Here is a 25,232-nt window from a genome sequence, read left to right as displayed (position 1 = left end):
ATAGTAATGAAACAGAAACAAGTAGTTTCGCCACTTAACAAGACAGTCTTGCAGTGAGCTAGTGAGCTGGCTTTACTGCTACACCCACGCACTATGTTCAGGACATAGGCTATGGTGATGTTAATTGATGAAGAGCACGTTTACCAAGTTATGCATTTTATTTGCCACAAATGAGTACATGATCAACTGACTGTGATTTCAGTTCATGATGTTTATGCACTGGCAATTGCATGGCCGGGGTAATTAGAATTCTGTTCAAACACTGATCCAAGGAGAGCTTACACTCCTCAGAGATACAAGTGTATCATCTGATCGCATGATTGTGGGAGAACAATGGACATGTGTCTGGAATGAAGCAAACTTTTTCGCAGTCATGGGGTGCCATGTACTTTGCAGAATCAATGAAACAAAAGTGAAAACAAGTGGGGAGCATCAAACAAACTTCTGTTTGCATTGGTGGGGATTTTCTGTTGGGCTCAAACCACATGGTCCACAGATGAAAACATGTTTGCACTATACAATGGCTCAACTCACACTGGCTGTTGCTTTTTGCTGACCTGTACCCATGCATGCCATACCGTTGCCAGTATTTTGCTTCTTGGTAAATGTGCATGTTGGTGGGTATCTGTCACTAGCTTGTACTGGCTGTGAGTAGCTCTGGTCTGTCTGCACATTTCTGTGGTATGGCTGCCACAGAAATCTACCCCTTAGAGAGAAAACTTGTAAGCTGTGAGAAAGTGCAGGCATCTAGCCTGCATCTGTCTCCTCTAACAGATGTTTAGGTTTTGTGTGCTTTGTAGTGATGTCAGCACAAGCATGATGGAGGCAGTGAAGTAAAGCATTCGTGAGTTGTACATTGTTCACAATGACATGAGTTACACTATTCAGATTCACAAAGACAATCAGACACAGAAGCATGCCACAGGATTTGATCTGGCCTTGGCACTGGGACACAGCAAAGACAAGAGACATGGAGATTATGCATGTGTCTGTACTCATGCAAATACAGTGTCGTTGCAACTCGTACAGGAATCTTGGAACAGTGACAGACAAGTGGAGTGGCGCGGAGGGTGATGTCCAAGCTCAATGGGACAGAGCACATATAACCAGTGTGGAAGTTAGTCTGGCCACACCCAACAAGCAGAGGCAGATGGATGCAAATACGAGTCTAGTTGCTGTGATGGACATGCAGCTGGCTACGTGGGAGGTGGAGTCTGGAGCTCGACTCGATGTGATTTGTTGAAGATGCAGCCTGCTGCAGACAGGGTGACTCCTGCAGGTGGCAGCTGGGGGGAACAGTTTGTAACTCATTTGGTGACTGGGGTGTGGGCTACTGCATTGTGTGGCAGACTGTTATGATGTATCACGGGTGTCTGAAGTGGACGCAGGGGGCAGAGCACATGACACAGTCTGCTGGTACTTGTGGTGGGAGTCATCTGGCTGGCTCTGGTGGGCGTGGCTTGGGCAGCTATGCCATCTGGCTAGGCAAGATGAGGTGGGGCTGACATACACATAGCAGCATAGTGACAGTATGTGTGCATCTTTCAGAGCCATGGGTATGGGCTCTGTCTGAGTGGTGATGGGGAAAGTCATCGATTGACACATCTTCTGCTGGACTGAAGAAGTGAATGGGAGCAGGAGTGGTCAAGACGTTAGCTGGCTTGACACGGTTCATTGATACTTTGGTTGGCGCTTGCATTAGCTCACAACAGTGATGACATAGTGTAAAGCAGCCAAAGTGGTAATTGTACTGCACTGGCATGTACAATTTTGTTGGTATGTACAAATACTTTGCCAGTGCTATGCCACGTTTGTGCGTGCTGTCGAATACTGCCCATGTAAGTGCACAAACCTTTTGCCAGTAGGGTGTGCCGAAGTGCCGTGGTGGTACCTCATCCATAAAATCTCCAAGAATGCCAAATGATTGGCCATAGACAAAGTTGGCAGGTGAGGACCTCTTCTTTAGTGTTACTCACAGGCTGAGCAGTACCAGTGGAATATTATTGTCTAGCCAGTGTCATAGGGGCTTTCAGTGTTTGATGGAGCTGCTCGACTGTGGCGTTATAGTGGAGAACTGCGACACAAGCAACCTCTGTTCGAAAGATTCTGTAACACTCATAATTTCATGCCAATGGTGTGTTGGAGGGCAATACGGTTGTCATCCTTGCACACACCTGTGTTTAATGTGTAACTGTCGGAAGTTTCATTGTTGTATTTCTGTTAGTTATTGTTCAGTGCTGTATTGAGTAGAATGTTGTGTTGCACTGTTTGCGAATTTTGAGATGGCAGAGTTAGAGGAGCAACATGTCTGCACTAAATGATGTTGAGACCAATGTTCAGTCTTCATAATGCATCGGGAAAGGTTCCCCAAGACAGAAAATGCTCGTCAGGTCAGGTCAAATATCAAATCCATGCTGATAGTTCTCTTTCACTTTGAAGGATTAGGTGATCATAAATTCATGCCACTTGAAAAAAACTTTTAATCAGTGGTAGTGTCGGGACGTGCTGTGACACCTGTGAGAAAATGTGGAAAGGAAATGGCCAGAAATGTGGTGAGGCAATTCTTGGCTCTTGCACCACAATAATGCACCCGCACATTCATCCCTGTCGGTGTGTATCCATTGCATAAAAAACAAAATCACTGTGCTGGCTCATTGTCTGTACTCTCCAGATCTGACCCCTGCAGACTCTCTTATTTCCAATGTTGAAAACCCAAGGACAAAGATTTGCAACGATACACAAGATAAAAGAAAATTCCCACATGGTGCTTCACACGATCCAGTTAGAGGCATACCGAGACTGCTTTTGACAGTGGAAACAGTGTTATGAGCAATGTATCACTTGTGGAGGAGAGTATTTCGAAGGAGACCTTGTACAATAAGTAAAAGCATAGAACAATTTTGTGGACAAAGTTGCGTAATTTTTTTGAACAGACCTCATACTCCAACTGTCACAACTGGTGTGGTGTTCACTTGGTATTTTTGTTCTGAAACAAGTGAATTACAGGCTTGTGGTCAGTAAAAATCACTTTCTCGAACACTGCAAGCAGCTCAGGGTTGTGAACATTCCTGGTGCATTGCAACTCTGATAGCTCCTGCGAGAAGAAACTGAATGGCAGCCAGTCACTGACTAGCCATTGAGGAAATGTGCCAAAGTGTTTTGCTGGCATCCATGACTATGGCCAGTTCAGCACTGCACACTGTGGAATGAGAAACGTCGCTTCTATGAGGCTCCACTTGGACTCAATAAAAGCTTCTCTCCATTGAATCAGCCCAGATAATGGGAGTCCTTCCCTTCTAGGTGGGGCCGCAGTGCAGCATTAGGCAGATTACACCGACAAAAATTTCTCATGCTAAGGTAGGGGCGTAAGTCTTAGTGTCTGTGGGTGCGGCATGTTCAAGATCACTTGCACCTTGTCTGGTAGTGACTTAGATCTACTAGGGATGATTAAATGGTCTCGAAACTTAATTTCTGTGGCCCAAAGTATACACTTTGAGGGGTTAATAACAATGCTGGGCTTGCACAAGGAAAAATGGGAGCTTGTTAACACGTGGCTAAAATCATACATGTGCAGTACAACATAATAGCCCCCACATGATCAATATGAACTGTCTTTCTTGGAGACTAACAAGGGAACCTCCCCATCGTATTCCCCTCAGATTTAGTTATAAGTTGGCACAGTGGATAGGCCTTGAAAAACTGAACACAGCTCAATCGAGAAAACAGGAAGAAGTTGTGTGGAACTATGAAAAAAATTAGTAAAATGTACAAACCGAGTAGTCCATGCGAAGATAGGCAACATCAAGGACAATGGGTGTCACGGAGCGCCGTGGTCCCGTGGTTAGCAAGAGCAGCTACCAAGCGAGAGTTCCTAGGTTCAAGTCTTCCATCGAGTGAAAAGTTTAAATTTTTATTTTCAGTTTATGTGACAAACTCTTATGTTTTCATCACTTTTTTCACAGTGATTATCACATCCACAAGGAAACCTAAATCGGGTAAGGTAGAAGAATCTTTTTACCCATTCGCTAAGTGTACAAGTTAGGTGGGTAGACAACATATTCCTGTCATGTGATGCACATGCTGACACCAGTGTCGTATAGAATATATCAGATGTTTTCCTGTGGAGGAATCGGTTGAACTATGACCTTGCGATCAAATGTTTTCGGTTCCCATTGGAGAGGCACGTCCTTTCGTCTACTAATCCCATGGTTTTGCGGTGCGGTCGCAAAACACAGACACTAAACTTATTTCAGTGAACAGAGACGTCAATGAACGAACGGACAGATCATAAGTTTGCGAAAATAAAGAAAGTAAAATTTTCAGTCGAGCAAGACTTGAACCAAGGACTCTCGTTCCGCAGCTACTCACGCTAACCACGGGACCACGGCGCTCCTTATGCTACATTCTCCTTGATGTAGCATATGTTGCACATGGACTACTCAGTTTGTATATTTTACTAATTTTTTTCATAGTTCCACACAACTTCTTCCGGTTTTCTCGATTGATCTGTGTCCAGTTTTTCAAGGCCTATCCACTGTGCCAACTTATAAATAAATCTGAGGGGGGTGCGATGGGGAGGTTCCCTTGTATGTGCAAGGCACAGGACCATTGATGGTGGACTGTTGAATGTCTGACATCCCTTGGTGCACCAGGTGGGCAAATGAGCTCTGGAAATTTGTCCAGCATGTCTGCATATGGTTGGGGAGGGGGAGACATAACGGGTTTTACAGTGATGTGGCCTACCGCTGTTGTCCCACTATCGTCAAATTTGCTGTTGAATCAGTCAGCTGGGTATTTGCAATGTCAGCTAGCAGCTTGTGCTGGCTGAGCAAATCCGCACCTAGAATCAGCTCATTGACGTCAGCCACATACATACGAATGTGTGATGCAGTCAGAGATCTGAATTTTGGTGCTGTGAGCTAAATGTCTTTATGCCTCAGTTTCTTGGCACTGTAAGAGACAGTGCCTTTGACTTCTGGAGGTGACAGACAGAAACCCTTATTGACATGGTACTTCACACTGCCAGCCCGTTCTGCTACAAAGACGCCTTCTGGATATTCCACTGCAGCTGGGGGCATCTAGGCCTGATTGAAGATGGTACTTGGATGCGAGCAGGGAGGCTGACACTTTTTCACTTCATTGCCAGAGTGGATATGATACCAGCAAAGGCTGCCCAGTGTCTGATCAGATGCTGGCAGAGTACTGATAGAATGGTTGATACTGTACTGCCAGTTGTGCAAGCCAGTTCAGCAATACTTGGATCTGCTACTGCTGCAATGCTTGTTGCCCTCTGGCTGTACATGCATGAACTGGTTGACTTGCTTGCTTAGTGATGCCAACTACAAGGCCAAGTTCTGACTAGATGGTGCATGCCAGCACCTGGGGCAGTGGCTGTGGCAGAAGGATTGCTATGGAGTGAAACTTGCTGGTGAATTACGGCATCGTAAGCTGCTGCAGCAGCGGTATTAAGCACCATTGCCAGTGCATTATGCATCCGATTGGCCAAGTGCACAATGGCATCCAGCTGCATTTCTGTCCATGTAGTGATGATCACTTGCACTTGTGCTGGGAGGTTTCACACACAGATAGCATGCAACTCTTGAGTCCCGAACCATGTCAGACTATGCCAGGCTCTGCAGATTGCACACGAACTGTGATGGCCTCCTGTCACCACATTCCTCTTGGTGCAGCAACTGATACACCTGTTATTCCTGCAATGATGAAATTCACCAGATTAATTCCTCCTTTAGTCACTTATATGAAGCCTGTGTTAGTTGGACAGTGATTATGTCCTGCACTTAGGCAACATAGTCTTTGTCTAGCTGCCTCATGAAATGTCTGAATTAGGTGAGAAGGAAAACTGTCTCCACTTGACAAGCATGATTGGGTCATGGGGCCAAAAGGGCGGTGGCCTAACCAAAACCCCTTGTGCTTGACAGTGCTCACATATCTGTGGGAGGCATCAATGTGGCTGTGCTTTGCACACAGAAGTTTTTCTGACTTGGTTCCAGGTGTGCAGCGTCCATGCCTGTGGAGAATGTCCGTAGCTTGCTCACCAGACTCCCCCTGCCCTCCAGTATCTGCAGTGTTAGTTCATGAACTCCATATACAACTCTGAATGTTCCCTCTGCCATCCCAGTGTTTTCAGAAGATTTTGAGAACATAATGTGTGGGAAAATAGTGGCATATCGCAGGGCACACAGCTTGCCGTCAGACTCCGACTACAGAAGGAAGTTTCCACAAAAAATTGTATTCATTCTTTTGTGTATGAGGAACTAGCACGTCTAAACAATAGGTTGAGGACAGTAGTTTACTTTGACTTAACAAAAATACCTGGTAATTTCAACCACACATTACTCACATAAAAGTAAAATTTTACTGTCCGAAGGCTGTCAAGTTTAAGTTGGCAATGCCATGTATTCAAAATTCTTAGGATTGTGGGTAGATCAAAAACTTTCTTGGAAGTATCGTGTTCAAGATCTTGTGGAAAAACTGAATGCTGCTATCTTCACTATAAGAATGATTTCCACTGTTTATGTCACAAACACATAAGCTTGTTTACATTACTGTCATTTTATTGTCTCACAGTTTATAGTTCGGGGCAACTCTGTGCACTCTCAAAAATATAATTAGTACAGAAAATGGGTGTCAAACTGATCTGTAGTGTTAGTTCATGAACTCCATATACAACTCTGAATACTCCCTCTGCCATCCCTGTATGTATATTCGACCATGGGATATTTTGTTGACAATACTGGGTCATCCAGTGAACACTTTATGGAAATACAATACACACCTTGATAATGCTTCCTTAAGCACTGTACAGGAAAGTGTGCACTATCCAGCAAATTTCATTTTCAGTAAGCTTCCAGGAGAACTGAACTTGAGTGATAAACTCAAAGTATTTACATCCAAGATGAAAGGTTTCCTTGTAGAACACTCCTATTCTGTATTATTTATTCATACACTGTTTATTCATGTGGGTCCCACAAAACTGTGTGTGTGTGTGTGTGTGTGTGTTTTCATCCATATTTTGATAGCTGTCAACCTGTCACAAATTTATTTTGTTTACCAAGTTCTCCACAAAGAGACATGGAGATTGGAGCTGCAACTACAATTTCCTTTTATTTTTTAAGGATTAAAGCTAGCCAACAGTTACACTTCCAAATAAAATTCATTCTAGAACATTATCAATTTCAGTGCCTTTTTCAGATCGTGGGGCTCTACTGTAGTTTTTTGTTAATCAATCCAGCAAGACAAGCACATAGGAGAGATTTGGGACATTTGAAAGGTAGGAGTGATCTATTGGTAGAATTGAAGCTGTTGGGGTCAACTATGACTCATGCGTGAATAACTCGAGTGGTAAGAGTGTTGCGCATGAAAGGCAAATTTCTGGGGTTCAAGTCACCCACCCGCAGTAGAGCAAAAAATTCTTTCTGATGATGATCTGCACACCAACACAATCTGAGGCAGTGCCCAAATAAAAAGTGCACATCATCTTTAACTTCAATGAGACTATTATAAGCTGTAGAGATATGAAAATTAATACTAAAAAATTGCAAAAAGAGTAAGGAGAGTAACAAATTAGCTGTTTGTATATTTTACAAATGTTGTCTTAAATGGCAATTTTTGCCAGTTATACCATTAACTTGGTGTGACATCCCAGAAGACACTGCTTTATGATGAGATTTATGGAACATATTATGTGAATAGATAAATCATAGCCATTGGGAGGGGGGGAGGGGGGGGGGGCACGGTGTTTGGTCAATGACAAGCTATAGAAAACTATTTTTTTCTGTTTAACATTCAAGTTGCTACCATTTCCTGAATATATTAATGTTAGTTTTGTTCTATTGAAGGTTACATCCTAAATTTCAAATCCTAGGCACTGATAGGCTTTCATTACACAAACAACAACTAAAAAATGGTGTAGACAATTTGCACACTGGAGAACAGGGACAGAAAGTCCTAAAGGTCTGTACTATTCCTCAGACATTATTATATCATGTGAGCTTTAAGAGAAAAAGTTTGATCACATGATGGTAGATGCAAATTAAAGGCAACAAGGTAAATGTGGGATGGTAACACACGAAGGAGGGCCAGGGGACAACAGCTGATCTTCATGAAAACCGTAACACCACATAGCAAAACTGTAAAAGTCATCACCAGAAAAATCCTCCTTGTTAACGTTAAATTGAATCTCACAGACTGGATACTTTTCTAACCCATGGATTGCTACAATACTACAACCTTCCTAACGAAAGAAGGGATGCACATCCACAAGTAGTTAATGTGGTGCTGCCTTCAAGAGCTGCATATGAATTTATAGCAGGTGTTTTGCCATCTTGTTTGACTTCTTCAATATACTGTTAATGTGGGTTCATTACATCCACCTTAACTGTACAATATTCCCGATTCACAGATGATTTTACAGTACTTTGGTTCTCCTCTACTCCCGAGATGGCTATCTACCAGTAACACCTCATCATGAGGATGTTGGAGGAACTGACTTTAAATTCTTTATAAACAGTTAAATCAAGATGAAAACCTGAGCATTTGAAATGTGGTGCTACAGAAGTATTCTGAAATCAGATGGGTGCATCAAGTAAACAATGAAGAAGTACCAAACTGAATTTGAAAAAAAAAAAAAGAAACTATTATTCCACAACTTGACTAAAAGAAGTGACTCGTCACTTCAGTTTGCAGACTGAAATGGATACAGGGTGCATCAGTTATGCTGACACATAGAGGCTTGCAAAGGATATACTAGTGTGGAGATCTGCATCAAACTAATCTTTAGACTGAAGATGACCACAAACAACAACATTCAGAAAACTACTGTATATATATTTCATTGCAACTAGTCATTATGTTAAAAATAAGACTCCCTTATTATTGTGAAAGAACTGATGAGATTTTTTAGCTATGTAAATAACAGGCTCCATTTGTTAACACATATAGGGGAATCAAAAACATAGGAGTTTCCATTATTGGTATATAATTTGACAAGTGAATTTAGTTCTACCATTGGTTGTTTCCATCATAAAACTATTCACCACTGTGGCTTGTCTGATTTTGCAAGTGAGTTACTGCCCAGAACCAAATGGGGTATCTATTCAACAAGTTCTAAGTGACCTGTCCCACCCACATCTCCAATAAAGATGATGTAACCTAGAGTTTTGAAAGCTAAGAATGACACTAGAAGCGGCGCCTACAGAAATTAGTCCTCCAACTCCCTTAAGCAAATATTAATCTGATTTTTTGCAACACTTCTGAAAATATGTGGATGGACAATTAAAGAAAGGAACAGGCAGATAAAAATGACTGGGTTCATTTAGGAAGTAGGATGCTGTAGTCACCAGTAAATCTGCAATGTGCCTTAAACTGCAAGTTTATGGCCAATATACACTGCCAGTACTAACACACAGAAGTGAAACAAGAACACGAAATGATGTTAAAAGTCCAAAAAATGAGGTTTGCTGAATGAAAAGTGGAAAGATGCATATTGAACTTACCAGAGTGGACAGAAAACAAAGGGACAAAAAGACAAGAGTTAAGTCCTGATAGTGCTTGTGAAGATAAGAATGGCAATAGATTTGGCATGAAGTGAGATGAAATGATAGGAGATTGACTAAGGACACTCAGAATATCTACTTACCCATCAACAAAAATAATTTACTGCTTTTATTGGACTCTTCCACCCAGATATGACACTACTGTCTTGCATGACAAGAAAAAGGTGGTTACATAGGGAACAACCAGCATTATTCAATGAGTGAAATATACATATGCACTTTTCAGGACATTCTTGGAGAATATAATTTCCAGTAGATATGTCACTTCACATCTTTCAACAACATACATCTTGAACATGAACCATTTGTTGGTTTTCAGTTACTCATGTTTTATGACCTACATACTGTAAAGTGTGTGCGTGTGTGTGTGTTTGAGGTTTACGGGCGCTAAACAGCGTGGTCATCAGCGCCCAACTGTAAAGTGCTTGGATGCATTAGTCTTTATCTGTTAAGAGTATTTGGTGTAAAGAAAATGTTTTCAGTACTCCAAAACAATGTACTGTAATAAATAAACAAGAAAGACTGTGGGGAAAATGTGACGAATGTAAAAACTGTTATGAGAATTGTAACAACATTATGTACATATGTGTATTAAGTCCAATCTGACCAATAGTTAGGATTGTGCTATCATTACTTTTATGAACATTAGGAAAGAAAGACTGTATAAATAATTCTGTGTGCAGCAATATTGGGTATCACTAGCAACTTTTAAAATACTCCCCAATGTGTTTTAGCACACAATTTTGATTAATGTACTCTTACAGTGGAAAAAAGTTCTTGAAAGGCTTGAAATGTCATACATGACAATTTCCTTGTCAGTACCCACCAAATGGGGTTCCAGCTGCTGCATCAAATTTTTAAGAAGGCCAGGATTGTATTAGATTTAAATTGGTGTAGGAGGGAGAATACTCCCAACTGCACTTTTGAATTAACTTCTAATAATTGTGATCATATGGCACCTTACACAGGAGATTTTATGCCTTTTCTCTGTCATCTCAAGTTCCATTTAGTGAACAAATTGACCATTTATGGTGCAATGATACCTATGACCTGCAGGACACTGGAGCTGTTGAGATTTTTTGAGGTACGAAATTTATCCGCTCCAACTATCTGCCTGCATTTCAGCCATCCAGTTTATGTACTCTGCAGCAAAAAATAGTTCAACCCATCCAGGCCTATCACGTTATGTGCAGCAGCTGGTAAAAGTGTTGATATTCCATTATAGCATGTAGAAATTCAGGGAAATAATTTGACAAATTCAGAAACCCAATTCAATGACCTTCATGTTAAAACACAGGGATGCACCATTGGGTGGAAGACTGGCTGGAAAAGAGGAGCAAGTTATGGTCAGTAAGCAAAACTGCTCAACTGTATAACAGTCACTAAGGTGATATGATGTACTCCTTACTTGCTTTCACACTGGATACTGCTCTCTGACGGATGGTGAGCTCTCTTTTCTGAAGATGACTTTTGTTCTTTTTCTTTAGTTTTAATTAATTTTGTAATTTATTTACTATTAACCTGTAAATCACATGTATGGAAAATGGATAATGTCCAGGCTGTTTTGTGCCCTAAACCCAAACAAAAATAGCCAGATTTGCAATGGTGGCTATGCAAAATGAATAAATAAAATGAAACACCGGTGCCACAAAAACTTCTTAATATCTGCAATGATGGTATATGATATAAATAAATAAATAAATAAATAGAGAAGGAACCTTCATTTCACTACAAGATCTAAGTAGTTTTAAGTATTTTAGTTTCTCTAGTATAAATTAGCTAAGAAGTAAAGACAAATACTCATCAAATAGCCCAAGATCCTGAGTTGTCAAAAGGTACATAAATGAGACAGAAAATGTTGCTAGCTTTTGGACAAATCATCCTGCAGAGCTTTAAATCATTAGAGATCTGAAGAAGAATTTGACCAAAAGCTAGCAACAACTTGTCTTGTTTATGGGCCTGTCACTGACTCAGCACAGCACCTCAATTATTCAGTGAATTGTTACCTTTAGTCTCTGAACGGTTTATATTTCACCAAGTGCTTTCTGTACCATATGTTTGGTATACTATGTGACCATTTACAAAGGCTTCATCTGCTCTTTTTTGGCTGTTTTATAAAATAACATAAAGTATATAAAAACAGAAGGGATGGGATGAGATATGAAGCATGTGCAAATCTGAAGAGAATTTCACAGAATTACCTTCTACAGTTTTTGCATTTGGCTTCTTTGCTGTAAGTAAAACTTGTTATGGATAAACATACATGGCAGTTTCATTTGGCCCAACAACATTATTTTATTTTTGAGGTAAATTTTTTAAAATATTTTCAGTCATTTTATGCAGAAAACATAGCTGTAAAGTACAATTGTATTTTTGAATAAAGTTAATATTATAATGCAGTCTCTGAATTCACTTTTATTCAGTGCACAGAATAACTCACTAATTTCAGTTGGTCAGTGCCCCACTCAGTCAATTTTATGATTAGCTTAGTTATTTCACTTACATGTTAAGTATTCATTCTTATTTATTACCCTCTGTAGGTCAGAGCTGTGTGAATGAAATCTATAAATTTTTTAACAACTGTACTAAAAAAGGGAATCTGTCACTGAATCTCTGTGACACACTGTTTCACACCATGAAGAAACAGTGTTGCACATACAAAGTAAGAAAGAAGAGAAAATACAATTATCAAATCTCAATAGTCTTATTTATTAGAAATACAAATGTAGTATAACAATAAGACTAGATATTTCACAAAGTAGAAAATGTTACGTATTTATGTATTTCAGTATTTAGTTAAGAAACCCTGATTTCTTCCTAAGGCACATCCAGAAAAAAGATGATATATGAGGAATGAGTAAAGAAAGTAACATCTTCTAGTGTACAAAACATGAAGTATATCTTATAACAAAACACATATATACAAAGTATTTCTTTTTAAAATATTTTTTATATAATCAAATTTTGCTGTCTCAACTCTGCATTTTATTAACTTGCTTTGGAATTTATACAGAATGGCTGCATGAAACTTAAGTACAACACCTAAGTGATGAGCCATATTCTTCTGTATCAATAATCCAATCTTTAGAAAATAAATATAGTAATGACGACATAACAACAAAATGTGAAATTAACAAAATAGCACATCAACATGAAACTAAACTTAACACAAGTACTTTGTGTGTTCATCTACCAACAGACAAGTTAACTCAAAATGCACAAACACAAACAAGAAATGGAAAATTCTAAAGTTATACTGCTTAGATATTGTGAAGTGATCTGAAACACCTGTTTCAGACAGGGCAATGACTATGAATGTTTTATTTACAGATTCAATCCAAAATAATAATAAACAGCACCACTTCATTAAGAGCCTCTTTGGTTATAAGTTGTATAAAAGCACCATTTAAATTACTAGACAATGAAATCTACAACTTTCATCCAAAATTAGCAAACTGTTAAGTATTTTGCAACAACTGCTGCTGTTATCATATGTTTTTCTGGTCATATGATATAATGAGTTATGGTCTGTCCGTCTAATTGAATGGAGCGACATATATACCAGTATGTAGGCTGTAAAACAGTGTAAATAGGAACAGGGACTCCAGAATGAGTATACAAGTTCGCAATGTCTGGTTACGAATATGAAATATATGATTTACCAGAAGAAAATAAACTCCTTTGTAACATGAAAAACATGTCATGAGTAACACACATACTACATTTAATTAATACACCTTAACACTCAATGTTCTTGTTTTAACAGATATGTATACACATTATGAACTAGCAAAGGACTTCCACTAAATGAGTTTCAAATTCAGGTAGAAATATTACTTGCCATTCTGCTCTATTGTTTATCTATTTGAATTACGCATCACATGTATATCTGGACATTTTGATGTATCCTATGACATAGTAGTGGAATCCAACACAAGAATTGGCAGTGTTGTACCAAAACAAGCAATTTTATTATTTCATTCAATGATGTCTTGAAGCGCTGACATATTTGATACAACACAATTTCTCAAACTAAGTTACTTGTGTAACACAATTCACAAAAAGAACATAATCTTTCATCGGTTCCCTGAAGTGTTGTGTAAGAGGCCAAGATCCTTGACTGCAAGCTATGGCAAAATGAGTGCAGCTTATTATAGCGAAAAGGTTGCTACTGTCATCATATTTCACCACACACTGCCTAACAACCTCTTTGACAAATCAAGTAATCCCTTATTCATTAAACATCACCACTTTTGATTTTTCAATAACAGTGGAATCCTGCAGTCATTCAATATGATTACACTAATCAAAATATAACATTAAAAGATATTTAGTATTGTCATTTTATACAGTATATACCTTTCTGTAAGTGATGTGGAGCCCCACAATGTTATAGAAGCCATCAATAATTGCATCCTTAAAGCTTTAACATTAAATAACTTGAAATGTTTTCTTTCAAATTTTGCAAGCATCAATTTCACATCCGACCTAGATCACATTAATTATTCTACAATAAATATTATCAAGGTACAGTTCAACTTTGCAGAATCATGGAAACTTTTGAAAATACAGCACTCCGCAATTCAGAGAGATTTCAGAGTAGTGGGTTATTAAAAATTAGGTAGCTGCTGAACGACTGTACTGTGGTGTGGTGTAATACATGACAGCTGATGCAGGTAACTGCCACCGTGATGCGTGAAGCTCAATCAACTGCAGGAGATGCTTTTTAATGAGAGGAGTAGCAGCTGCTGTGAGGAAAGTGTCTCTTATTTTAGCAAGGAGCTGCTGCAATTGTTGTGGGAGTTCTTGGTCCAGGTCTCGTCCAGCAGTGGTCAGAACAAAAAGCAAGCAATCCGTCTGTAAGAGAAGGGTCAAGTAATAAACTGACATTAACATGCAAATTTCATATTACAACTCTCTAGAAAAATTCCAAATGTCCTTTAAATGTAGAAAACAATAATAGTGACCAAAGTATCAAAAACTAACAATTTGGAAATGGAACAGATAAGAAGAATTTTGTCACAGTGATTTACACTTGTCATAAAATATTTATGAGCAAAACAAAAGAGAAGCCTCTGAGAATATCAGCCCAAATAAATAGCTGTTCATCAATTTTAAAAACACTGATTTGGGCTGCTTCACTACATGTAACATGGGGATAAAGACAGTTAGGAAAAAACCATGTAATTTACCAACATTTTTTCGCTTCGTCGTCCTCCTCCTCCTTTCCACATTAACACACTACTTTTTTCATTAACATTAGTTAACCAGTATTTCCCCGATTCTTTAAAGAATCAGGCTTCAGTGTATTGGGGAACATCAAGTGTCCGATTAAAAATGAATTAATGCAACAAGAAGTATTTGATGTTAAGCATGAAAGTAAGGATAGTTTAGGAAAGGTTTCCAGTCATGCTTAATGTGCTTTCATTAATCTAACACTGAATGAATATAGTCTGGGCAGCCTGCAAAAGTGTTGTAAATAGAGTTAGTGTTAAAGAAGTAATAAATTAAAATGTCACACCTAATGCTGAAGTTTTACTGCAAGAATACTGAAAACGTAGTAAGCAACATGTTTTCTCCTTTCATCATGAATATCGGCCAGAAAAAAAATTGATAAAGGGGTGGCGTAGCGCGCCATAAATATCGATATTTGTTCAGTGTATAAGTGTGCTATCTTTGAGGAGAGGGCTTTGGGGAAGATGTTGGCCGTTAACGGCAGTTAGCCTCCGGACTTGTATCTGTGTAGAAGCAAAGTGCTAATAAATCTATATCTGAGAGAATTCTAGTTGTTTACCTACAACTATATCCTATTCCCTCAAAGGTTTGAAATTAAGTTTAAATTCGGTGGAAATCACTAAAAGCCATTGTTCTCAAATATTGGTTGAATACACTCGGGGCGATTTCCTATGTTGCTCAAGGCACATACACGGGTTCTAACTGTAGTATTTGTCTTACTGTATTAAACCTTTAACATAAGAGCATACTTTTTAATGGGTAAGTTATTATAGCATGATAGTAACTTAAATTTTTAAATTTGGCCAGTAATCACAGGACATACTGAAATCAAGTAACTGTTACACCTAGGAGCCACTGGATATGCAACCTCAACTGGAACAGTGTTACCAAACCTCCAGTTACTTGCTTAGTAATATAGATTATTAAGACACTCATTATTAGTAGTATCCTGCACAGAAGATCGGTAAGTGATAAATACATAGTTAGGATAAACAATCGCCTCAGAACAGTGCAACAGACTTGGTGCAGTTTTCGTGGATTCAAATAAATTTATTAGTGATAAATGTCTGGGACAAGATGGACTGCATCTGAACAGGCTAGGATCAGCAACATTCAGCAATATATATAGTGATATATGTAAGAACATACTTAATAAGGGAAACTAGTATGCAAAGATGGGGGTGTAAAAATTGATAACAAAGTTTCAAACTAGATGCCATTAGGGATATTCAATAAAGTAACAATACGTTCGCAATACACTTGAACATAAATGGGTTAAGTTCAAATTACACAGATGGCAGAGAAACAAAAATTAACGACTTGCAAATCATTTTGTCAGAAATACCAAATATCAAGATTGTATGCTTGAATGAACACTGGCTTACAAAGGATAGTATCAAAATCTTAAATAACCTTGATAATTTTTATGTTGCCAGCAGCTTTTGTAGAAGTAATTTAACTCGAGGAGGATCATGCATACTAGTGGAAAGATCTGTGGAATATAAAGCAAGACTCGATTTTGATTCCCTTAGTGAAGAATGTATATTTGAAAGTTGCTGCGTAGAATTAGGGCAAACTATTGTAATTTTATCTGTGTACAGAATTCCGGGCGCAGAAATAATGAAACATTTTTTGTCGAAATTCCAGTGTCTATTGCAAAACCTTCAAAAAGAAACCAAGATGAGTGTCATAATAACCGCTGATTTCAACATAGATCTAGCCAGTGAAGCCAATAACTCAACAAAATTCATTGATATGATTCAAACATCAGGTTTCAGTGCAAATTTAACTGATTTCACTCAAGTAAATGAAGTGTCTGCAACATGTATAGATAATATTTTAACCAATTACACTAATATTTTAACCAATTACACTTATAGTGAGGCAAATAAGTTTTGTTTAGATTTAGGACTTTCTGATCATTGTGCTCTGTTTATGGAGTTACCAAAAACAATAGAACTTACCAAAAACAATAGAACCTTCCTCGAAGAAAACCTACACCAAACGCCAGTTCAGCAAAGAAAATATAAACTTATTTGAATGTAGATTAAATAAAGTGGAGTGGTCTATAGATCATAGTATTTCGTGCTCTGAAAATTTTGCTACTTTCTTGGAAAAATTCCTGCTCATTTTTAATGAAACTTTCCCCCTTACTGTGCATCATGAAAAAGTAGGAAATAAAGTAAAGTGGATTACTGAAGGAATAAAAATCTCGAGTGCAAGAAAAAGATGGCTACATAGGGAACTAAAACATAATAAAAGTCCTGATTTTGTTACCTATGTAAAAGATTACAAAAATATTTTTAAAAAAGTTGTAAAGGCAGCCAAAGAACTGGCAAATAATAGAGTTATATTGGATAGTGAAAACAAATCAAAGACATTATGGTCAGTGATCAAAGCTGAAACAGGTGCCACAGGTAGAGGCCATGATATTTCTGAAATCAAGATAGAGGATAAAACTATTGTAAATCATGCTCAAATTTTTAAATTGTTTAATGAATTCTTTATAAATGTAAACCAATCTAATGTCACTGTAGCAGAGTATCCAGACGCGGTCAATTTCTTCAATGGTGAGCAACCCCACGGTGAATTTTTCAGTACATTTACAAAAACTACAGTAAAAGATACAGAAAATGTGATACTGTCACCTAAAAGTAAAACATCAGCAGGATGGGATGGGATGCCAACAAAAGTGTTAAAAACAGTCTCTAAAATAATTGGACAACCATTTAAGGTTCTGTCTTAGGTCCCATTTTGTTTTTGTTTTACATAAATGATCTGCTACTTAATATTGAGTGTCACTGAATTTTATTTGCAGATGACACATCTTTAATCATTGAAAGTAACATTACAGATGAAATTCCACAAACTGTATTAAATACTTTAGAAAACTTAGATACCTGGTTTGATTTAAATGGGTTACAATTAAACAAGGAAAAGACTCAGTTAATGCAATTTAAAACAGAACAAGCAAAATTAAATGATATTCAGGTCAGTCACCGAAACCAGGTTTTGCAGGAAGCTAGCTGTGTGAAATTCATGGAAATGCAACTAGATACAAATCTATCATGGGATCACACATACAGTACCTTGCAAATAAATTAAATAGCCTAGCATATACAATGAGAATACTGTACAATGCTACCAGTATGGGCATAAGAAAAGTAGTATATCACAGCTACTTTGAGTCAGTAATAAGGTATGGAATTGTATTTTGGGGTACGTCAAACTATATCTGTCGAATACTAAAACTTCAGAAAACCATCATTAGAAATATGCACAATGTAGGGCGAAGAAAATCGTGTCATCCACTCCTAAAAAATCTGAGTATACTATGTGTTTCCTGACTATACATATATGAGATGATTATCTTTGTACACAGTAACTCTGATTTATTTGTAGCAAATCATTTTCAACATAATTACAACACCAGAAATAAAAATAATTTTATGCTACCGACCCACTGTTTAAAATTTTATGCTCAAACACCACATTATATGTGTATGAAAATTTATAACAAAGTGAATGGAAGAGCATTGCTCAGCATAAATTTAGAAACACTGATAAAATCCTTATGTGAGAAACTACTGCAGAAATGTTACTATTAAGTAGAAGAATCATAAATGACAACCTGAAAATTTGAGCAGGAGAGAGAAAGTGCTTAGGACTGTTAATCTTAAAACTTTGTTACTGTTGAAGAAAAATTATTAATTGTTTAATTAAGTAATTATTCAGTACTGTGTATTATATTACTGGTATTATAAGGAAAACTGTAAACCAGTTTTTATGTTTTGTTGACTCTCCTGTACTTTTAAGTCAATGACTTGAAATTGTATGTTAAGAGACAATAAACTTCCACTTCCCTTACTATTAGTGCTGTGGATGTTGTAACAATGCTGATATTTGACACATTTATTTTTGCTCTAGTCTTCTTGAAAAAAGATTTTCAACTAAGGAAGTTGATCAACTCAAATGCAAGGGAAAAGAATTGAGATTCAGGAAATTTTTGTCTTTACTATACTACAGATGAAACTTGTTTAAGAAACTTTCAAGACTGGAGCAAAATGAAAATAATCTCTCTTTTAAAGATATAAGCAATATAAAAGCTATGATTGTGAGCAATGCTTCACTTACATCTCCTTCAGTGGTAGGAGGTTTTACACAGTCCTGACAACCTTTGTACAACAGGTTTAATAGCACCAAACCAGGAGGTATACCTTCATACTGTGTCCGCAGCTGAAGTTGGCGGCGTTTCAGCTGAAAAAAGAATTTTTTCACTTGATGAGTTAAATTAGTGTTGGGTGTAACATAAATTTCCTCAATTTCAACGCTATTTCCTATTTTCATCAATTCAAAATTATGTGAAATGAAATGTGCTTTACTCGAGTCTGTCAGCATTTTTTAATAATTGAAGACATCTAAATTGATATAATAAATTGAGCTAAATAGAACTGTTCCATGGTGTTTATGTTTATGGCTGTTATTGAAAACAATCGGTGAAGGAGCTTTATGGTCAATGTGATACAAAATTTCTTTTAATACTTCCTTCTTGTGTGGTGCCCTTTTATCCAGCCAGTGCCATATTGGGACCAGTATGTCACTTCTATTTCATGAAGAACAAACCACAGCCATATACAGGTTATTATTACAATGGGGTAGCCACTCCCAAAGGCATTTTAGAGTTACTGCCAGTTCTTACCTAGAGAGGAATCTGTGTACCTCTAATGTCCATCTACAGTGAAATTGCATGGTAAAATACGACACTGTGGTACCAAGTGTTTGTACATTATCCATAGGAGGTGAGACATAGGAACCATTACAGTGTCTACCTAGGTGGCTGTGGAAAGCCACCTCAAAACCACATTCAGGCTGACCAGCACACTTGTTAAACCACAGGGCAGATTTGATCCACATTCTGATAACGTGGTACTGTCACACACTCAGCTATCTGGACAGGTTTTCTTATAACATTTTAGTGTGCAAACTGAATCATAGTTCAATTTAGCATTTTGAGCACCCACAAAGTATTACCAGTGATGAAAGTCACAGTAAGTACCAGAATAAAATCTTAGATATCAAAACCTGTTAACCACCTTACCTATCAAACTAAAGCTAGGTGGAAAATGAGCTCCTGAATAAATGAGCATGTTAAAATGTGTGTTTCTGCAACACAGGAGTCAAGCTGGTCCCAGGTCCAATCTGCTTCATGGATTAATGATGGGGACTGGTGTACTGGCTAGCCTGGAAGTAGTTATTGGACTGTTTTCCAGGTACTGATCTTACGGAATAGAAGATGCTCCTTAATTTTTAAGTAATTTTTTAAAGTAATATTATACCATTTTTATTATCAAACTGAGAACTATTTCTTCTTCATCAATGTCCTCTTCACATATAAGATGGTCTTCACTGGCATCAAGAGCATTAATTATGCCCCACTTGAAATATTTAACAATGTCTTCTCTCACTCTAGACCACAAATGTTTTTTTCACTGACACAACTGTTTGATTGTAGGTCATTTCAAAGCTCTCTTCAATATGAATTCATGGTGGGTTTCAGCCATCATCAATTTGTTCCATTCCTCTCTCATATACACTTTAAACAGTTTATTTTTCAAGACATCAAGAGGTTGCAGTTATGAAGTTATCTCCTCCCAGAATAACAGCAAGCTCTGTATTTCCCTGTCTCAATTTCTATTTCACAAAATTTTTCAAATGGCCACTAAAATGATCTAGCAAAAGAACAGAACTCTTCTTTAATAAAATACCTTGCTTCCTCTCCCACTCTCTGTTAATCCATAATTCCATACCAGCCTTGTCCATCCAACCCTTGTCATGCACGTGAACAACATTGCCTGGCAGTATTTCAGAGGGTTTTGGCATTGTTCTGTGCTTGAAAATGATAATTGGATTAACTTTAGTACCATCAGCACAACATGAAAGTACAACAGCATAGCACATTTTTTCTTATCCACTTGTTTTTTTAGTTACAGTTTTATCACCTTTCATGGCAACAGTTCTGTTAATCTGCCCATCACATGTCAGAGGAGTTTCTGCCATATTTGCTTTAGTTCCACACTGAATAATAAAGTGATGGAAAGATAATATTTTCTCTTCATACTCTTGTGGTATTTTCTGAGATCTTTTGGTTTTGGTTCACATGCTAAGTAAGTACATGACACTTCATAAACCTGTAGCACCAACCAACACCACCCTTAAAGTCTTAAGTTCCACTTCTAGAGCTAGCTTATGAGCATGTATTTGAATCATTTTTGTATTAATTCCAGTGCCATTTTGATGGTGTCCTAGAATCCATTTCAGTACGTCATCATCTAGTTTTGTCCATTTTACATTCAGTCCTCTATTTGCACATTTAATTTTTCTCATTTTTTTCTCCCCCAGTTCTTCTTTACTAGCCCGCCAATTGCGAATGGCTTTTCCTGTATGTGGAGGACCAAAATGCCACTCAGTTGCTCTGTTTCCATGTTCTTCCACGTATAGCCTTCATCATATGAATAACTTTTATTTTTTCCATTATGAAAGTAGCTACTAACAGAAATGATGTACTGTTACCGATAACACAAATCAAATCAATTCAGGTTCACTGGCACTGTAGACTGCAATGGCTACACAGTGTTCTGGGTTTGTGATTGCAGGGCATGAGGGAGACAGTGTTACCAAGCTTGTGAACCCTTGAAACTCATGTTCATTGCATAGGTGCACTTCTGCTACCAGTGCCATATAGAGTGAGTTTTCCTTCTGCATAGAATATATGGACATTTTTGAGACTGGCAGGAATTGTATTAATTTCGAGTATAAGAAGCACATGAATTTTGGAGGCAATTTTTAAAAGAGAAAGGTGTATCTTATAGTACGTAAAATACAGTAAATAGAGGACTGGTTCCAATGTACCACCCCAGTTATATGAAGCACCAACACACTGAAAAACTGTCACATTTGAACGTGCAATGCACACTAGAAACAGACGGAAGAGGTACACAGATTCCTCCCCAGAGAGGAGCAGTGACAGTAGCTTTAAAATGCCATTGGGAGTGGCAATCCCAGTGTTATAATAGCCTACATACAAGTATGGTTAATTCTCCGTGAAAATGGTGAATTCACATAGCACTCCTGAACTGGAACTGGTGGATATTGGGACAAGGAAGGAAGGAAGGAAGGAATGCACCCAGGAAGCTCTGGAAAAATTAAACTGATATTCATGAGAAAAACTGTTTAGAGTATGGCCACAAACACTAATGCCAAACTTTTTGTGGTTAGCAATTTTGGCTGCATGTCCTGACACACAACTTAATGTTTATGAATATTGGCTTTTGCAGCCCTTGTTATTTTTAATAAAACATGTATGGATACAAGGCTGCATCATCACATCGTTTCAGTGGGTTTTAACACTGATGCTGCTCTATATAACTTTACAACATGGTCATAAATCTGGAAAACTTTATAATTTCGTGTTTGTAAAACTATTACTGACTATGTCATGGACTACAAAACAATGCAAGGATCAGTCATGCAAATTACTACACACCTGGTGAAGAGAATGGACAAAGTGTTGGTTGCTGCAAAACTGAGATGTTGAGAAACTGACAGGCACATTGATAAAATTTGAGGAAATGTCCTTCGTCAGAGCTGTTCAAGATATCTCAGTATGTTAGAGCTCAGAATAGGTTCTAAGATTATCTAATAAACTGATGTCAAAGGATATTGGACAGCAGTTTTGTGGATCACTTCTACTATCTTTCTTGTAGATGGATGTGACCTTTTCCTTTTTCTAAGAATTGTTTACGGTTTTTTGATCGAGGGATCTACAACAGATTCTAGTTAGAAGAGGGGGCTAACTCACCCACAAATTCAGTACACAATCTCATAGGTATTCCATTGGGCCCTGGAGCTTTGTTCTGTTTTAAAGATTTGAGCGTTTCTCAACACCACTGATACTGATGCTAATACTTATTCCATTCATCTTTTCAGTGGTACGATGATTAAATTGGGGTAATTCTCTTGGGTCTTCCTTTGTGAAGGAACATATGAAAATGGAGTTAAGTATTTCAGATTTTGCTTTGCTACCCTCAATTTCAGTTCCTGTCTCAGTGACGAGGTACTTGACACTACATTTGGTGCCAATAAAAGGCGTTACATATGAACAGAATCTCTTTGGATCTTGTGAAATGTCATTTGACAATATTCTTCTATGGTAGTCATTGAAGGCATCACACATTGCCCTCTTGACAGCCAAACGTGTTTCATTCAGCATTTATCTATAATCCTATGCTTCATTTTACGCCTATTACACAGTAATCTGTTTCTTTAGAAGTTTCTTTACAGTGAATATATACCATCGAGGTTCCCTCCCATTATGAGTTGTTCTACTGGGTACATATCTATCCGGTGCATGGTCAACTATTCTTTTAAAATTGAGCCACAGTCCCCGTACGGGCTCCTACCCTAGGATGCAGTTTCAAGTTTCTCATTGAGATAGACAATAATGATATTTTGTCTAGTTTCCTCAACATATATAGCTTTCTGCTTGTTTTAGTTGTTCTTTTTACATTGGTAATCAATGTTGCCACAAACGCGCCATGCTCACTGATACCAGTTTCGATGTGGACATCCTCAACAAGATCAGGTCTATTTGTTACCATTAGATCCAAAATATTTCCATCATGAGTGATGTTCATAACCACCCGTTCTAGGTAGTTTTCAGCATTTAGTAAAGTTCCACAGGATGTCTTATGCCCATCACTAACAAAACTGTAATTTTCCCAATTGATTGTTGGATATTTAAAGTCTCCACCAATGATTACAGTATGATTGGGGAACTTACAAACAAGTGAATTGAAGTTTTTTTTCTAAAGCTTTCAGTTACCTAACGAGATGAGTCTCATGGGCGATAGAAGGATACAATTTTCATTTTATGCTCGCCGCTGATACTGAGTTTTGGCCAAACAATCTCACATACTGCTTCAGTTTGTGTCTCAGTGGATTTGAGTTTGCCTACTGCGACAAAAACACAACCTCTATTTCCCACTTCCCTAACCTTTCGATTTACACTTAAATTTCCCCAAAAAGAATCTTGTTGAGCACCGCCCCAGATAAATTTAGCAACGTCTTTTAACAACTCTTGGAGTGCCTGGCTTTGATACAAAAATCTTTGGTAAAATGACAGTAATAAGAACACAATCTGAGGAAGCTTCTCACATCTCTAATACTTTTAGGAATAGGAAATTCCATTACAGATCTCACCTTTTCTGGGTCTGGCCACACACATTCATTTGACACAAGGTGTCAGAGTATTTTGATTTCTTTTGCTCCAAAGAGCTACTTTCTTGGATTAAGTTTCAGTCTGTCTTGTTGGAGACACTTAAGAATGGCCCTCAGTCTTTTTATGTGTTCATCAAATGCCTCTCAGAACACTATAATGTCATCTAAATAACAAAGACATATCATCCACATCAGGTGACTTACAAGATTATCCATCATCCGTTCAAAGTTGCTGGACCATTACACAAACCAAACGGCATTACCTTAAACTCATACAGCCCCTCAGGGGTGATGAATGCAGTTTTCTCATGATCAGTCTCATCTACTTCGATTTTCCAGTATCCCGAGTACATGTCCATGGTTGAGGAAAACTTAGCCCCCTTCAGACAATCTAGTGTATCATCAATTTGTGGAAGAGGGTAAACGTCCTTTTTAGTTATCTTATTAAGCTTCCTGTAATAGGCACAAAAGCGCCAAATGCCATCCTTTTTCCTGACAAGAAACACTGGTGATGACCATGGGCTCTGCGAAGGCTGAAAGGTGTCATTATTCATCACTTTCTCTACCACGTCATGAATTATTCGACGTTCTGTTGCTGACACACAGTATGCCCTCTGGCTTATTGGTTGATGGTCTCCAGTACTAATCCGGTGCTTTACTGTTGATTTGTCTAATTTGCTCTTCACCTGTGGATTGAAGCATTCAGAGAACTCTTTAAGAATGGCAACTAGCTTCTTCTGTTGTTCCTTAGTGAGATCTAGTGATAGTCGAGATAGAAGATCTTGTCTCGTAGTGGTAGTGCTAATTTCGCCCACAGACTCGGCATGGGAAGTTCCTATGACGCTCAGCTGTTCTGCAATTAATGGCTCAGTGTTTGCTATGCACATGCGTCTTGCAAGGCTCTGCAGTTCTCGGCGACAGTTAACTATCCACAATTCACCGAATCTGATCTTAAACCAGGCAACAGAGGCTGGAATGTCCAAGTTATTCTTCAGTTGTACGCTTCTCTTACATTCCACTACAAGATCCATGGGTTGATGCATGGCATAACACATGACAGTTACCTATCTAGTGCTGACTGCAGGAATGATCACTTCATCCAGCACACAGTATCCACACACTCAGATGTGCATCTTCCTGTCCACA

General features: G+C 38.1%; 1 protein-coding gene across 2 annotated transcripts in view; it reads right to left on the bottom strand.

Moving 5' to 3' along the window:
• Window positions 1–11,845: 11,845 nt before the first annotated feature.
• Window positions 11,846–25,232, bottom strand: part of LOC126184583 (uncharacterized) — a 499,786-nt gene continuing 486,399 nt past the window's right edge. For both annotated transcript variants that reach the window (XM_049927020.1, XM_049927027.1), the window contains 2 exons: window positions 18,945–19,067; window positions 11,846–14,432 (listed from right to left, as the gene is read on the bottom strand). In XM_049927020.1, coding sequence (XP_049782977.1) covers window positions 14,193–14,432; window positions 18,945–19,067 — 363 coding nt within the window. In that variant the 3' untranslated portion in view covers window positions 11,846–14,192. The remainder of the gene's footprint in view (window positions 14,433–18,944; window positions 19,068–25,232) is intronic.

Source organism: Schistocerca cancellata, chromosome 1, assembly GCF_023864275.1.
Source record: "Schistocerca cancellata isolate TAMUIC-IGC-003103 chromosome 1, iqSchCanc2.1, whole genome shotgun sequence".
Classification (NCBI taxonomy): domain Eukaryota; kingdom Metazoa; phylum Arthropoda; class Insecta; order Orthoptera; family Acrididae; genus Schistocerca; species Schistocerca cancellata.
This window is presented reverse-complemented; position numbering and strand designations above follow the sequence as displayed.